This window comes from Callospermophilus lateralis, chromosome 9 (genome assembly GCF_048772815.1).
Source record: "Callospermophilus lateralis isolate mCalLat2 chromosome 9, mCalLat2.hap1, whole genome shotgun sequence".
NCBI lineage: Eukaryota > Metazoa > Chordata > Mammalia > Rodentia > Sciuridae > Callospermophilus > Callospermophilus lateralis.
In genome coordinates, this window is record NC_135313.1 from 60,622,638 (window position 1) to 60,640,252 (window position 17,615).

A 17,615-nucleotide genomic window follows, 5' to 3' on the forward strand; every position below is an offset into this window, starting at 1 on the left:
GCTAAGGTAGGAGAATGGCTTGAGCCCAGGAGCTTGAGACCAATCACTAGGGTAACAGTGTGACTCTGTATCCAAAAAAAAAAAAAAAAAAAAAATGAATTCTAACAAAAAGATGACAAAGCAAAGTACTCAGACAAAGAAATTTCCAGTTCTAACAAATAATCAAAATAGATAACCTGAAGACTCTCCTATTGGCTGAAAGAGCTGCAAGAAATATAAAATGTATTCTTTTGAACATATATTTAAGACCTCACCCAAAAAAAAAAAAAAAAAAAAGAACTTCCCAGAAACCAGGAAAAAAAAAAAAAGAAGGAATTAACAACAAGCACTACCACTGTGCCAATGGTTTTAAAGTCCTTGATTAGGCAGTGAACAAGGTGTTGAGGCCTACAGGCAAAAGAACAATCACTGTAGGTAATTTAATGATGGGGTCAGACAAAAGGAAATAAAATGTTAATACCTCCTGAGCACTTCCCCCTCCTCCACCAGTTGCCAAGGTTACCTGCCTCCAGAGAATTATTCCTCCCAGTAAGGAGTTAATGAGTAGCCCCAGGGTGACTCCCTTCCTGCCTCTACCCCAGAGCCTCTTCCTTCCAGCCTTTGGATCACCTTTTAGGTCATGTAGGCAGGATAGAGGGAGGAGAGAACACAAGAACAAAGAAAATCTAAAATGTATAAAAGGGGCAAGACATCCCTACTTCCTTGGATACCTAGCTCTCGGTCCCCTTCTCTTTGGAGAAGTATATCTTTGTTCCATCCTTTAAACCAAACTTGCTTTCTGTGATTGCCTGGCATTTCTCTGGTGTTCAATCTTCAACATCAGGAAAACTGGACTTGGCCCTGATTCTCATTACTGATATCAGTGTTGGGTACACACAAGCTCAGAGATGAAACAGAGATTCCCCCCAAAGCAGAGACCCTAAGAAGTCTTTAACCTCAATGAAGAGGATAACTCACAAGGAGAAATAAGAATCTTAAAGAGAAGCTTTCTCTTCTGGGCTAGAAGAATGATAGGCTCTCCAAGAAGAAAATAATTAGCAAACTTGTGTGCAGACAACAGCAGACTCAAAACACAAAAGGAAAAATCTAAGGGAATGACACAGAGAAACTAACAAACTCACAACCATTTTAGAGAATATTAACTCCTACCTAGAGGCCAATAAAAACAAATTACTAAAAAATTTTAACAATATAATCAACAAACATGAGGCAGGAACACATAAATAACATTCACCAATTAGATGTTTTTAGAATATTTATAATTTTAAGTGCACTTGGAAATTTATAAAAATTTGTTAAATGCCAGAGTACACAGTAAATTCAGCAATGACTAAAAGAATTGATAAACAGACCATAATCACTTGTCACAAAATAAATAAAACAAGAAACCAACTTAAAAAGATAATCCACAACTACAAAAATGTAAACATTTTAAAATACTATGGGTGCAAGGCATGGTGGCACACTCACGTAATCCTAGCAGCTCAGAAGGCTGAGGCAGAAGTTCAAAACCAGCCTCAGCAAAAATGAGGCACTAAGCAACTCAGTGAGACCCTGTCTCTAAATAAAATACAAAATAGGGCTGGGGATGTGGCTCAGTGGCCAAGTGCCCCCTGAGTTCAATCCCCAGTACTCCCCACCCCAAAAAAACACTATGGGTTAGAAATTCAGAGGTTGTTAAAAACCCTAGCAGAAACTTTTAAAAATTAAGAACTCTGTAATGCTAGCTACTCCTGAGGATATAGCAGGAGGATCACAAGTTCAATGCCAGCTCAGCAACTTGGCAAGACCCTGTCTCAAAACCAAAAATTAAAAAAAAAAAAAAAAAAAAAAGGCGGGGGTGGGGGGGCCCCCCGCTGGGGATGTGGTTCAGTGGTTACATGCCCCTAAATTCAATCCTCAATAACCAGAAAAAAAATAAAAATATATTGAAGATGGGGTTGTAGTCCAATGACAGAGCGCCCCTGGGTTCAATCCCCAATACCAAAGTGGGGGTTGGGGGATAAAGAATAATTTTTCAAAAGAATAAAATAGAACCTAACAATATAGAAAAAAAAATATGAGATATGACCAAAGAAGTGTTTGGAAAGAAATGTACAGCCTTGGATATCAATCCACAAAATGGTAGGAAACAGCAGCAAATCACATATATCGGGTTAAGTCTAGTATTCAGAATACATGAAGCGTTTTTAAGTCTCGGTAATAAGAAGACAATCCAACTTCAAAATGGGCAAAGAAATCAGCAGCTCCTGGTACCTCGCTAAGTGTAAATGGAGAGATGAGGAGGGGCAAAAATAAGAATTGAATGCAAATTGTCACTCCACCACTGCAAACAGAATTCTGCCTAGACAACTTGTCTCTGAAGAGGACAAAGCACCAAACATAGGTATGAAGATGGAAGATTAAAATCACAGTATGCATATTTGATTCAAACCGCCTAAGGCCTCATCTCCCATTCAGTTCACAAAACACACATAGCCAAACTATTACCTTCTGGGAAATATTTTAAGACACTTCTCTGAGAAATCTGACCAGAACAAGAAGATCTAAGGAGACAACATAAGGGATCCCAAGAAACCTGCATAACTAAATCCCCCTAAATTAAATTTCAGATTCTACAAGTTTGACCAGCACAAACAGCTCTTAATAACAAGCACCAGTATTATCAGACTTCTGACTAATGCCTATCATGTGGAAGATAGAGAGCAAACAATACATAATGTATCTTTGAGGAAAGAAACACTATGTAGGTGGGAGAAAAACAAATCTTTAAAAACTACCATTCTCATATCAGAGAAATCAATTACATATATGGTTCATAAACTAGATGCCAAAAAATCAACTTTGCATTTTTTTAAAAAACTCCTTTCTATACAATGTTACAATGGTCATATATAGGCATAATTTTCAAAACAATTATAATACCTCATGATGAAATATTTTAACTACTGATTTCATTTAGCATAGAAAAGCAGTTCCTGGTTTTTATTTTCTTTGTTTGCTTTAAGCACTAAAGCTCCTAAATTTTATGCAGCACTAGATTATTAAAGTGTTAAAACATAAAGGTTATATATTTTTTCAAGGAGCAGGTAATACATCATTTTGACTGTTCTTTTCAAAAGCATTAATGGAATAATGCAAATGATATGCTACATGACAGAAAAAAAATTAAGTGATTCAAACCAACACCTAATTATTGACCAGTTAGAGACAAAAATGATATATACAAAGTCATCCATCATACTTTCAAGCATGGGGCAGTAGCCATTAACCTTCAAGATGAGAAATGGGAAACAAAAGAAATTATAGAATAAAAAAAATTACTGTCCAGTTGAATTTAAGACAGTCCCTGTATAAAATCATTTTTATCTTTTTGAAAAGGCCTAGATCATAGTTCTAACACTGCCATTAATGAACATATTTCATTGAGCTTCTCTGGGCTGCAATGGCCTTATAACGTAAAATATAACAATGTAGGGATAGTTTTCCATTTGTTGCTTTGTGCTTTGTTGCTGTTTGCTGTTATCTTGCTTGTTCTCTTTTGAAGAGCTTAACTATCCATTAAAGGGTATCTGGTAAGCAATGAGGGAAGCAGGATGAGCCTTTTCTTGTTGTTGCCCCATCCCTCTTTCAGGGATAGCTCACAAAACACTTTTATGGAATCTGCACTAGGTCTTGAAGGCCATTCCCAACAATAAGACCCCAAGATTCTAAACATATAAATATCACATAAGGCAAACAGCTTTTAATTTCAACTCTCGACACAAAAAGAAATTTACTTTTTGTGCGCTTAATAAATATTTACTGACTGCCAACAAACTACTTAGCACAAAGTTTAAATTCTAAGGATAAAATAGTTTAAATCTACTCAACCATTTTAAACTAGTATTCTTCAAAAGGTTTTTCTATTGTCTTCTTGCAAATAAAAGAGGACTAACCCAGCAAAGTCAATTAAGCAACTTTTTATCTCGATACTCAAAAATGAATAGTCAATAAGACAACAACATCACATTTTATATTTCATATAAAAATAAATATTTGAAAATTCAATTTTTAAAAATTCAAAGTTTTGGACTGGGGATGTGGCTCAGTGTTAGAGAGCTTGCCTAACACGTGCAAGGCGCTGGGTTCGATACTCAACACCACATAAAAATAAATAAAATAAAGGCATTGTGTCCAACTACAACTAAAAATATATTTTTTTTAATTCAAGTTTTACATAGAAAGAAATATTTTCCTTCATGGATATACATAAGTAAATAAAATGTTGTCAGATGAATATAATGGTTTTCACATAGAATTTAAAAGGTTAATATATTTTGTCATCTATTTTTATTGCTTTCAATACACAGTTCTTTAAAAAAATAACAGATGTCCAAACTGCTAAGAAACAGAGCACTTCTACGAAATTACAAAAAAAAAAAAAAAAATTGAACAAGAACTCAAAGGCCTAGTTGAGGGAACTGAGAGAAATAAGAATCACAAAGAACAACATAGAAAATAAGGACTAAAAACATCTTTGGGGATATAGTTTTATCTGATTATGTAAAGTAGCTATAAATCAAAATATGATATAGATTTTAACAACTAATAATACAAAACAGATTAGAAAGCACAGAATTCCTCTAAACACAATATACATCTAAACTATATTAGCACTAATGACATTTAAGGCAAGGTTGGTTGTGGAGTAGACCTATCCTCTACCAGATGTCTGCAGCAACTCTACCATTCTTCAGGCAATGCCGGTGTTTCCTGGGAGACAAAAATTGTCACTATTTGAGAAACACTACTCTACACGAAAGAAAGAAACTGCTCAGAACGAAATGAAAAGTTTGCTAAGTAAAATATAAAAGATAAAACTCTGTCTTCCTTTCAGAGTGCCTGGTATATAATAAACAATAAATAAATGGGTATTGTTAAATAAAATTTTTCCTTTAAAATTGTTTATATTAATAATTTAATGATTCCTTCAAAGCGCTGGAAGTTTCAGCCCAAACCCAGTTCAAATTTCTGTTAGCTACAAAGTAAAAGATAATATTAAATTTGCTTTATATTTATATATTCAAAATGACTAATCAACAACAACAACATGAAAAAAAGGCAGAGCAACTTGAGAAGTTTATGAAGTCCACTTTAGGCATTTTTGAAATCTACTTTAGGTATTCAACACAAAAGCATCCTCCCACTCATTTTTCCATTCATATTATTTAAAATTATTTCACTCAACAAATAAACTCTTAATGCCTACTATGTGCCAGTGCTGAGATATAACTTCCCTCAAAGATTTAAGCATTTAGTAAAAGCCTAGAAGCAATTAGATTATTAACAAACCACATAAAAAAGAATAAAAAGAAGTGGCTAAGAAAGCAGAGAAGAGAGAACTCAGACAACTTCCCCAAAGGATTTTAGAAAAGGCAAAGAGAGATGTTGATGGCTAAGCTAAGTTTTGTTTTGTTAGGTTTTCTTATTTTGTTTAGAGGGAAGGGGAGCACACTAAAATTCCACAATCCACAATTTTCTTCAGATTAGTTGTCTGTGAAATTCAACATATATCTATTACTGCAAATCTTGGCAAAGGAGAAGTTTCAATTACATATAGTATCTATGATGATACTTTGATAGTTATCTGAATATTTCCTCAAGATCAAAGACATTTGCATAATTTTAAACTTGTTTTTAAAAATGTTTAACTTAAGCTTTAGAAAAGCACAGATAAAAGACACTGATGTTGAGCAATAATATTAACTACTAAGATTTAAAAAGAGGTAGAAATAATACATTAAAAATAGTCTACAGTTTATAATAAAGTATAAAATCAAATTTTAAAGATATTCTTCAAAATTTTATTTTCCAAGGTCATCATTTTAAACTTTTATTCTAAAAATGTATAAGTAAAATATATTTTGCTTTATCTGTTTTCTCAGTTGTCAAACACATAGCAATATTTTCACACTTTCATAGACAACTATCACCATCTCTGATGTCAATTTTATTTTCTTAACTTGTGCCTCCTCTACTGGTTCAAAAGTAGAACAACATAAAACCACACCTCAAAATCTACTAATCAAAAATCAACTAAATATGTAATATTTTTATTTACTAATCATGTTCTATAAATTGAACAGATTAACATCAAACATTGAGAACATAATCTCAGTCTGATTTTTTTTTAATCTTAAAATTTTTTCTCCTCTAAGATTTGAGAGTACACTTCAATGAGAATATATTATATGGGTTATAATTGAAATCTTTTCGGACAAACACAAAATATTCCACTGTGAGACTAATCAATTTGATGGACTTACAATGCTGTATATCTGTCCATTGCAGACTGCACATCTCTACGGTAAACTGTTCGAAGAATGACCATGACAGGGTCAAACTCCTGATCCCAGACTTCAGCTATTTTTCAAAAAAAGTAGAAACAGAACACTGATTTCTTAGAAATAAAGTCAATTTCTAATGACTTCTTACATTTGTTAAGTATATTTTAAATTTTAAAAAATGAAATAGATCAATTTTACTATATTTGCCTTAATAAACTTGATGATATAATTAGTTTTCTAGGTCAAAAATCACAATTTCAGCATTATGTTCTCTTAAGCTCTACAAATATTAGTGAGCAAAAGTTTTGCAATATAACAATGCCCCACCATAAAAGTTTAGTTCATTTGTTGTTGTTGTTTGTAAGATGCCTATTAGAAAGTAAAAAAGACCTTAAAAAGTGCCCAAAGGTAAAACCATGAAATCAGATTAAAATGTTAATGAGCTATTGATTTTCAAGACTCTTATTTTATCTATCTTTTTTGTTAATAAAAGATTTTCTGTCCCTTTGCTAAAATTAATAGCTTTCTCCTTACCTTCTGTATAATTATGAACCATTGTCCCATATGTTTTATGTGTACTACTGGTGGGATATAAGATGATTTCAAATGTTAAGTGTATAAAGGCTTTTATTTTAATAATTATGTAATTATTTTTAAAGTGTATATGAAAATTGCAAGCTGCCAATAAAAACCTATAACCTCATTAATAACCTCATCATGTTTAGGATGAGGTAAAGTTTAAAAAAGAAAGTTAACTCATGTAAGAAAATAATGATTTCAGAAATCATTTCCTTGAGAGTATCTCTTTCCTGGTTAAGACTTTTTTTTCCTTTCATCCTATCTAACAAAATTCTTAACACTTGAAAATATGACATAGAGCTTAAACTAATTTCAACTTTCTAACACTATTAACCATTGTCCCTAATTTGTCTCAAACTCAAGTGGGCTTAATAACCATCTACAGAGCATGTTTAAAAAGCAGTTTCTCAGGTTCCTTCCCCAGAGATTCTGATGAAAGCAGATAGGGGATGAGATACAGGAACCTGTGTTTTTAACAATGGCTGCAAATGAGGCTGGCAAAGGTAATATACATATTGCACTTTCATAAGCACTGCTCTACACCAGAATGCTACTTTATTCCTGAATCCACCTAAATGTGTGACACAGAGTTCTTTATTATAAATAACTACTGCTTTTTCTTTAATGGAATACATTCCAACCACAGACTCTAGAATCTTCTTGTTTCTTGTATACTCTGAAAAAATTCACTACAAGGCTTTTCTGCTGCTTCACCAAATATACTATATACTATGTAAAACTTCAAAAAAGTTTACTTTTTTACTTAGAAAATGAATGTTGAGGAGCACATAACTGCTACTCCCTTCAAAATTTTAACATAAGCAAAAATCTGAAAGTTAAAAAAAAAAAAAGAAAACACTGAATCAGAACTTAACCTGTCTAGCTCTTGTCAAGCATATCATCTGTGAATCTAGCAAAAAAACCTTAGAAAACCAGTCATGTAAATAAAGAGTTTCTATATTTATATAGGTTCAAATTTGCCAATTTTATCAGCATTCTATATAGATTTTAATTTGAACTGTTTCAAACTAAAAATTGGGAACTAAGAAAAATTTCAAAATATTTAGAAAACATTCAAGATATTTTTAAGTATATACTTTTATTTTATAATTTCTGGTTCATTTTGGTTATGGTCACTTATAAAAAGAGTTCATATCTAAAGTTCCTTTTATACTTTAAGAGTCATCTAAGAAGCCTGATTATAACATAAAACCAAAAATTTGTAAATAAATGGAAACAGTATTACTCTTTACCATAAAATACACAAATTTTGTAAGAAAGCTGAGAAGAAAACCAAAACTGAATCAATAAAAGGTGAACATTTCCTTTCAGTGCATAAAAGAATTTACCTCCAGAGAATTGATAATTGAAGGAATTTATGTATATACATACTATATAAACATACCTTTGGGAGTATACATGCCTTGTTGCATAGAACCTCCAGGTTCAAAAACAGGAGCCTTAAAATCAGCTACAGCTGATAAAACTGATTCAAAGCTGTAACTGCCTGGGATAATGCCACTTTTGGGGTTGGGATTTTCTGGAATATAATGTATGTGTCAAGAAAAAAAAAATTCATCCAAAAAAGCCATCTTCACAGCCTTTCCAAAATACTCTAGTTTCCTAATTAATTTTAATCCAATGGGGAATAACTGACTGCAATATATAAAATTGGCCACAAGAGGGCTACATAGCATTCCAATAATAACTTATTTTTATTAATTGTGATTTCTTTTTTTAATATTTTAAATCTGGGAGCCAACTAGTAAAGTGCATGATGAAGTAGTTCCCAGGTATATTTCCTCCCAAATAAATTCATCAAATTTCAAAGAGTGAGAAAAAAAAATCTAATTGATCTCCATTTTCATCATTTTGCAAATATTATACCTTTCCTTAGAAACCAGAAAGAATGTTACAAATATTAACCAATATTTTTATGAGCAAAGAGATTATGTTTCCAAAAACACAAAATTTTCCCAAAGAAAAAATATGAAAAGCAAGTTTAATCAAAGAAGGAAAGCAGTAAAACACAAAGATTCTCTTTTTGTTTCATATTAAAGTCTATAATTTTTCTTAAATTCAAAGTTACAGAAAATGTTTTTGCCCTGAACTAGTACTGATACATACACAGTCTACAATGGATGAATGAAATCATTCAAATATCAAGTTGATGTTGCTTATGAAATCAAGGAAATCAAATAAGTATTCTAAGGAAGCATCATTTCACAAAACCAAAATTTCAATCAATTCTCCCAGACAAAATCATAAGATAAAATACTAAATTTAGTCAAATATTTTCTTCACAAAATAATACTATAATCTTTGTCTAAATGTTCATTAACTAAAAAAAAAAAAAAGAAAGAAAAAAGCACCGATTGTACACTCAGTCCTATGCAAACAACCATAAATTTCTGGTTTGCAGACAGAATGTTTGAAATCCTGGTAATGGTCAATTACAAAGTAAACCACTGTGAACTAGAATTCCAGCCTGGCTACACTGATGAAGCTAACTATCTACCTTTTTAAAAATACGCAGCTTCCTAATGCTATTCTAGAATGTTAGTTCCTAGAGAGTCCAGAATCACTATTCCCAAGGTCCATCCTAAAGACTAAGGAAAGACTCCTAAGAGGTAGTAATAGGTTAAAAATACCTGTCACCATCCCTGAACAAATACTTGAGCAAACAAATGGCATCCTTCTTTTCCTATATCATTTTTCAACTCCAAAAAAAAGCATTTTTAATTAAAATACTAATATATCTTTAATTCATAAAAATAATTTTTATTTTAAACACAACTAACAGAACATTAAACATTTTAAAAGGATATGAGGTCCAACAATGAACTATGTGTCCTGTCGTTCATACACAGCTGGGCTACCATCTCTGCCCTGAGAATCTCATCATCAGACATTCCTAAAATTATTAAAAATAGAATTAATAAATCTGAATGTAAATAATAAAAAAATAAACATTTTACCCAGATGTTTTACCAAATATAATATGCTTCAAATTAAGAGTAAAGGATGCAAAGCCCCAAATTTAACTATTTTAACTACCCTGCTATTTGCAAATCAAAGGAGTTCCTTAAACAAAGGAATTTTTTAAAATATTTTTAGTTGTAGATGGACACAATACCTTTACTTTATTTATTTATTTATTTTTATGTGGTGCTGAGGAGCAAACCCAGTGCCTCACATGTGTTAAGTAAGCACTGGACCACTGAGTTACAATCCCAGCCCCCAAAGGAATTTTTTAAAGGCTATTCTAAAAGATATATCAACTGTACAACATATCAAGAGTTTGAAAGTATGTTTAAACATATCTGTATCCTTTCCTTTTTCCATAAGCTGATTATTACCACATGGAGAAGGAAGGAAAGGGAATAAAATAGTTAATAATTTAAGTGTTGCTAATACTAGTAGTTTTTACCTAAATGTAAACGAAGACTCAAAAGAATCACAAGAAATGTAAGAGCTCCTTCTAGCATCGATCTTTCATGCTCTGCATCAAGTACTGTATTTTGATGTTGCGATGCCATTGTCAATAAATCTACCACTTTAAATCTATAAAAATAAATATGTGAGATAAATTTTTAGAAGTTAAAACAAAATTAACCTATATTCTAAATATTTTTTTAATAAAATTATGCTTACCGTTCAAAGACAGATGATATAAAATAATCTGGGTCAAGTCTAGAAGCACAAACCTTTAAAAAAAAGAAAAGAAAAGAAAAAGCTTTATATCTTAATATACTGTTTACTTCTTACTCTTTTTTCCCTGTTTTGACATTGTGGAATGCGGGGAATTATTGACCTGGAAGAGAGTGCTCCTCCCAAGGATAATTCCTAAACACAGTAAGAGCTTACTTGATAACATACCTCATGTAAGCCATCCAACCCACGTTATCTAACTTATAAAACCAACACAGGTTTTCCCCTAAACAACCCAGAGCTGAATACATACAAGTCAAGTACAGACACTATGCCACAAAACCACCAGAATTATTCAAACTATTCAAGTCTAAACTGTTTCCCCTGCCCTGCCTTATCTTTCCTGCAGAAACCAAAACAAGGCACTGGCTTAGATCCTCTCATTCCTGCCTCTACCTCCTGACCAAAACCTGATGCTTTCCTTTGTGGCCCCATGTGGTATGGTATGAACTCTTTCCTTAAAAATGTAAGTAATAACTTCTTTCATTGGTACTGCCCTCTCCATGTCATCACTCTGTTACCTTTATAAATTAAAATTCCACAGGTATAAATTAGACACTTCAAAACACAATATTACTATCAAGTTGACTTTACCTGTAATAAGTAAATGTCAGGATCTATCATGGAATTACAGAAATGAGACTGGACATAAGTCATGGCTTGTCCTTTGATTTGCAAGCCATTTCGTACCCACATATTGCTGTGGATTTCAGCAAGACTTGCCTAATAAAATAAAAAATAAGTACTTTAGAGAATAAATCACATAAATTCAATCTTTATAAAATCACATTAAATAATCATTCTTAAATATGTTATGACTTAATCATAATATAAACCTGGCATTCTAAGGTTAAAGATACTCAGTTTAAAGGCTGAGGATGCAGCTCAGTGGCACAGAGCTTGCCTAGAATGTGCAAGACCTTAGGTTCCATGTCCAGTATTGGCAGAAAACAAAAACAAACCCCCCCACAAAAAAAAAAAAAAAAGTTGTTGGATAAAAAGATATTTAGCCCAAATACATATTTTTAATTTTTTAAAATAAATATTATGTTTTATATAGCCACCTTTTTGTGAGTTAGTTTCTAGATATATTCTAGATATATTTGTAATATTTTCACTGAAATCTTTCATGAGAAGTTAATGTTCAGTTTCACTTAATTTCTCCCTCAAAAAATGCACACATACATGAAGCTCAGAGAAACACAATGGAATGAGCATAGAAGAAACTTGGCTATTTAAAAATCAACTAATACAACCTACATCTTTAATTCAACCTAACTCAACCTTTGAACAACTCATCTTCCAAATAACTAGAGGTTTTTATAAAAGGATATTAGAATAAATTTTCTTTCTTATATTTCTTATATGACTTGGTTAGGTGCTAGCTAGAATAAACAAAATCCTCAAGTCAAAGAATGCTTAAAAGAAGTTCTAAGAAGGTCTTAAAGTGTCAAAAACATACTTTCACTGAATTTATTCCTAAACTTTATCAAAACTCCTCATATATTTCCAATGTTTACTAAAACTAATCAGTCATAACATCACCTTTTACCTGTTCCTAACCCCTAGAGTTGAAATTCAATGATTAACAATCTACAATAGCTAGGAAAAATAAATTGAGATGCAAGTCCCTCTAATGTATATAAAAGACTGGCCCAGAAAATTATAGTGTGAGAACTCAAAGAAATCTTATTGCTTACTAAAACTAATACTTCTTTCTTCTTTCTCACTCATTTTACAGATGAGGAAACTGAAGGCCAGTGAGGAAATTTCCCCAAACTGTGAAGAAAATAAAATGTTAGGAATCCCAAAAGCTAGAACCTATTGGGTCCCATGACTTCCAAAACAATGGTAAATATGTTTAAATTCCTCTGTAGTTAAATATAGTGAAAAGAACTCCTAGGGAAATTAAAGCTACATCTCATAAAATAAATTTTTAAAACACCTGAATTAGGCAAAAACACAAGAATTCATTTTTTTTCATGTTTTCAAACATTTTGGCTATACTAACAATGATAAAGGCACACTAACAAAATAAGAAAAGCATCACTTGGCCCAAAAATCCAATTCAAAACTATTTAAAATTTTGAATACATACTTGAATTTGGAGTGGGTGAATCATTAGTTTCATTAACATCTCCTGATCTGGTAAAACAGAATCCAAATCTAGTTCTTGACATTTTACAGCCTAAAAATTATTTAGAAAAAAAAATAGTAATTCAATATTTCTCCAAAAATAACAACTTTAAAACAAAACAAATTTGTTTAATGGGAGTCTTACCTTACTCAAAAACATAGCATAGTAACGATGTAGAGGCAGATGAAAAGTGACTTGGTTAGGTGCTGGCTGGAATGAACAAAATCCTCAAGTCAAAGAATGTTTAAAAGAAGTTCTAAGAAGGTTTTAAAGTGTTAAAATCATACTTTCACTGAATTTATCCCTAAATTTTATCAAAACTTAAAATTTTAGAAGTTATTGCTTTAAAAATCACTACAGTTAGAATTATTACAATTTTAAACACCTAAGTCCTTAACAGAAAGTATATATTATTCATCTTTGAAATTTCTGAAGCATCTATCACAGATTTTTTTTCTAACCTAAGCTAAAGCAAATAATCATTATAAAAATGAAATGGAACAGATTACCTTCTACATTAGTCCATTTACGAACTCTTCAATTACATGCATTATAAACTTGATAGTAATAAGAATAATATACTCAATTAATATTCATTGAGCACTTATTATGTGTTACGTCACCATGCTAATAACTTTACCCACAATACCTCATTTAATTCTCACAAGAATCCTATAGAATAGGAACTATTGATATTTCAACTCAACAATGGAGGATTCAAGCTTAGAAAATATAAGTCACTTCCTAAAGCTTAAAACTGGTAAAATGAGGAGCTAGTCTGGACCTCACTGTTATACAGAGTGTTAAGTGGACCGGACAGCTGGGCACAATGGCTCACACTATAATCCCAGTGGCTAAGGAGGCTAAGACAGGAGGATCATAAGTTAAAAGCCAGCTTCAGCAAAAGTGAGGTGCTAAGCAACTCAGTGAGACTCTGTCTCTAAATAAAATACAAAATAAGGCTAGGGATGTGGCTCAGTTGCCAATTGCCCCTGAGGGAAGGGAGAGGAGGGGAGGAGTGGGGAGGAGAGGGGAGAGGAGGGGAAAGGAGGGGAAGGGAGGGGAAGAAAGGGAGGAAAGGGAGGAAAGGAAGGAAAGGAAGGAAAGGAAGGGAAGGGAAGGGAAGGGAGGGGAGGGGAGGGGAGGGGAGGGGAGGAAGGAACTGACGGACTAGATAACTCTAAACTAAAGTACAGATGCAGGGTATCCGGACTAGATAACTCTAAACTGAAGTACAGATGCAGGGTATCCTTGATTCCTTATTCACCAGCTGGGTGAGACACTCCTTGTACAGGTTAACCCTTATATAGGTCAAACACATCAGCCTCCATAATAAAACTTGATAAATAATATGTCAATAATCTTTGGCAGCCTGTGAATATTATAAAATTTTTATTTTAAATCTGTAACTCCAATGGATCATGATATCACTAAAGGGCAAAAGCATACCATACTTTTCATTCTTATACAAATAAGAAAAATTAAAAAGGTATTATTTGTTCTTAATGCTTTCATCAATTTTCAGTACGTATTTTCCTATTTAAAAAAAGTTTTATCCAGAGACAGATACAGTGGCACACACCTGTAATCTCAGCAATTTGGAAGGCTGAAGCAAGAGGCAAGAGGATCTTAAGTTCAAGGCCAGCCTCAGCAACTTAGTGAGACTCTGTCTCGAAATTAAAAATAAAAAGGTCTTGGAATATGAATCAGTGGCAAATTGCCTCTGGGTTCAATTCCCAGTACCAAAAAAAAAAAAAAAATCCAGAACATTGTGTCAATAAAATAACATTATATACGTTATAAAGAGTCATAATATGAAATTATTATCTTTGTTAAAACTAATGAGAATAACATGCTCTTCAAAATGTGAAGGATATAAAAAAGTGTTCTTTTAAAGAAAAATTTGCCCTTGATTACCATAATTATTTTAGTAACACATTCTAAACTACCTAGTTAAACCAGAATTTCCCTAAATTTTCTTTAAAGGCATTTAGGCACAGTCATTAAGAACGCTCTTAAGGCCTAGTCTGTATGCATTCAAACCCTAACTCTTGACATTTTACCGCCTAGAGCCACAAAACTATAAGCAAGCAACTTAATTTCTCTGTGCCTAATAAGTTGCCTGGCCTGTAAAGTGGGAATAATAAACAATAGAATGATTATAAGAAAGAAAGAAAATGACACAGTACTTAATACACACTGCTGTGAACTAGTAAACCATGGACTCTATTTTATCTTTGAGGGGTTTAGCATATTGTAAACATATTTTTCTGTAGTGTTAAATTTCATGCTCCCTCTTTGTCAGATTGGTCACTTGATAAATTCCTTTTCTTTCACCCCTAGTATATATACTGGGTGGTCCCTGAATTCCATTTTCCATTTCCTACTGTTCTTGTTACAGATGACTTCATCCAGATTCAAAGCTTTCACCACTAAACCTACCCAGATAATTTCCAAGTCTCAGCAGAAATCACAATCAAGTGTCTATTGAAATCAACACTTAATATACCATAGGGTTTATAAATACAGTCTCCAAACCAAACTCAGCATCTTTGCCCAAAACTCAATCCTACTTAATGTCTCTTCTCCAGATTCTCTGTAATAACAATCTAAAAAGTAGACTCCTTCCTTCTCAAAAACCTCCTCCTCAAGGCATCAAATTATGATTATTTGATTTTTAAAGTATCTCACAAATCCACTTTCTCTTCTTTCTACATTGCATCTAATCAACCTTAGCTTAGGCTCTCAATGTTTCATGCCTAGATTTCAGCAGTAGCTTCTGCTTCTACTCTTACCCTCTGTAAGACATCTGTTGTGTCTATTTCACTCATGACCATCCATCCCATCTTCTTCAAAACATATCCACACCCCTTTACCCAGTCTCCATGACCACACATACAGGGATTGGGGAATGAAAGTCAAATTTATAATAGCCACATTTGACTGAACTCAAAACAGCAGAAGACACCCAATTCAACCAGAATAATGAGTTTCCCTCACTCTTAAAACAGTTTGGAACTGGGACCTAGAGACATTCACAAAACAGCCTTAGAATATGCCTGAAATTGCAACATTAGGCAAATGTAAGAAGACAATATTTCACCACATGAACATGAAAGCAGAGAGGGAAGAAAAAATGAAGCAGATGCATGTAGCAAAGAAAAAGCAAAAGAGGTGTTTCTATATATCATTCCAACCCATTCCTGAGGCTCCAGAGGCCCTAAGATCCCTGAGACACCCCTATGCACTCATTATAAATTATCCCTCCTTTAACTTAAGCTGCTTCAAATTATCTTTGCATTCAAACGAATCCTTTGACTAACATAACTTCTCTCTAGTTAAACCTGTGTATGCTGACAGAAAGTAGTCTTAATAAAATATTAGTTCAATACTGAACTTCAGCTTACAATCTTTTAGTGACTCCTTAATGTTTTAGCCTTGTGATAACCTTGCAAATACTTTTTTTTTATTATTATCTATTTTTGACTTATAGGTGGACACAATGTCTTTATTTTATTTTCATGTGGTGCTGAGGATTGAACCCAGGGCCCCACACATGGTAGGTGAGTGATCTACCTCTGAGCTACAACCCCAACCCTAACCTTCCAAATTCTGAGAAGACAAAGCTTACCTTCCCAGTTTCATCTCATGTCACATAAAGTTATGTACCATAAGCAGTGCTGCCTAAGTCACCACAATTTTGTTCCTTTTTTTGTCTAATTTTTATTGATTTAAAAAAAAATGACATCAGAATGCATTACAATTCTTGTTACACATATAGAGCACTTTTGTTCCTTAGTTTATGCTATTGCTCTGCCTTGAATGCTATATAGCCCTTCTTCCCACCCCACCCCCGAATTAACATATCTTTAAGACTTTGCTATTGAGTCCTACAAGGTAAATCAGAAGCTCCCTTCTGTTGTTCCCACAATACCTGCTCACAACTTCACATAAACACAAATCAAATTAACCATTTACTTATGTTCCACATACTTAAATCAGGGTCTGCTTCATCACTGTCTCCCAGTGTTTACAAAAAAGCAACCATTAAATAAATATTTGCTAAACAAATGTTCTAATATCCTTCTATCAGAGGACTCCAGTCACACGTCTCTGCTACATACTCAATAATCACCACCCCACATAATATTCACGTTTGAAGTTTCTGAAATGGTCTGCCTTATAAGAAAATTTACTTTATCCTGTTTCTATATAATTACTTGATTCAGCTTATTGAGTTCAATATATATTTTTGCTTAATCTTTACTGTCTTAACTATAATAACTTCTGACATCCATCCACAAGGACAGAAAACTAATAATTATCATACATGTAATATGTCTCTTAGTCAATCCTCATTGGTTAATGTTATGATAATAGATAAGAAAAATGAACTGAGCAATGTTAAAAAGATTTTTAAAAAAACATACACATAAAAAACAAAATTTTTAAAAATGTGTTTACGGTCACATAGCTAACTGAACTGTATATAGCAGAGCTACAATTCACATGCCAACCTTCCTGTTCTCAAAAACTGGCATACCTGAATCACTATTAAACAAACAATTGAGAAATATGAGGTTTAGATCCAAGACCACTAGTAATTTACTACATAACTATAGGCAAGTCATTTGATATCTCTGTATCTACACTACATACCTACAAATGAGAGATAATAAAAGCTTTTAAACATTATGTAAAAACAGAATTCATTTTTTGATCTCTTGTGTTCTATGTTTATTTTCTCTTCTGTTAAAATTCAATTTAAGGGGCTGGGATGTGGCTCAAGCGGTAGCGCGCTCGCCTGGCATGCGTGCGGCCCAGGTTCAATCCTCAGCACCACATACAAACAAAGATGT

At 32.8% G+C, this 17,615-nt stretch overlaps 1 protein-coding gene across 6 annotated transcripts in view; it reads right to left on the reverse strand.

Annotated features, from left to right (window-relative positions):
• The window catches only part of Ubr3 (ubiquitin protein ligase E3 component n-recognin 3), a 237,067-nt gene that overhangs the window by 121,807 nt on the left and 97,645 nt on the right, over positions 1-17,615 (reverse strand). For all 6 annotated transcript variants that reach the window (XM_076865444.2, XM_076865439.2, XM_076865443.2 and 3 more), the window contains exons 12-19: positions 12,901-12,966; positions 12,718-12,807; positions 11,214-11,342; positions 10,563-10,615; positions 10,339-10,472; positions 9,735-9,822; positions 8,314-8,453; positions 6,309-6,405 (exon numbers count right to left, since the gene is read on the reverse strand). In XM_076865444.2, coding sequence (XP_076721559.2) covers positions 6,309-6,405; positions 8,314-8,453; positions 9,735-9,822; positions 10,339-10,472; positions 10,563-10,615; positions 11,214-11,342; positions 12,718-12,807; positions 12,901-12,966 — 797 coding nt within the window. The remainder of the gene's footprint in view (positions 1-6,308; positions 6,406-8,313; positions 8,454-9,734; positions 9,823-10,338; positions 10,473-10,562; positions 10,616-11,213; positions 11,343-12,717; positions 12,808-12,900; positions 12,967-17,615) is intronic.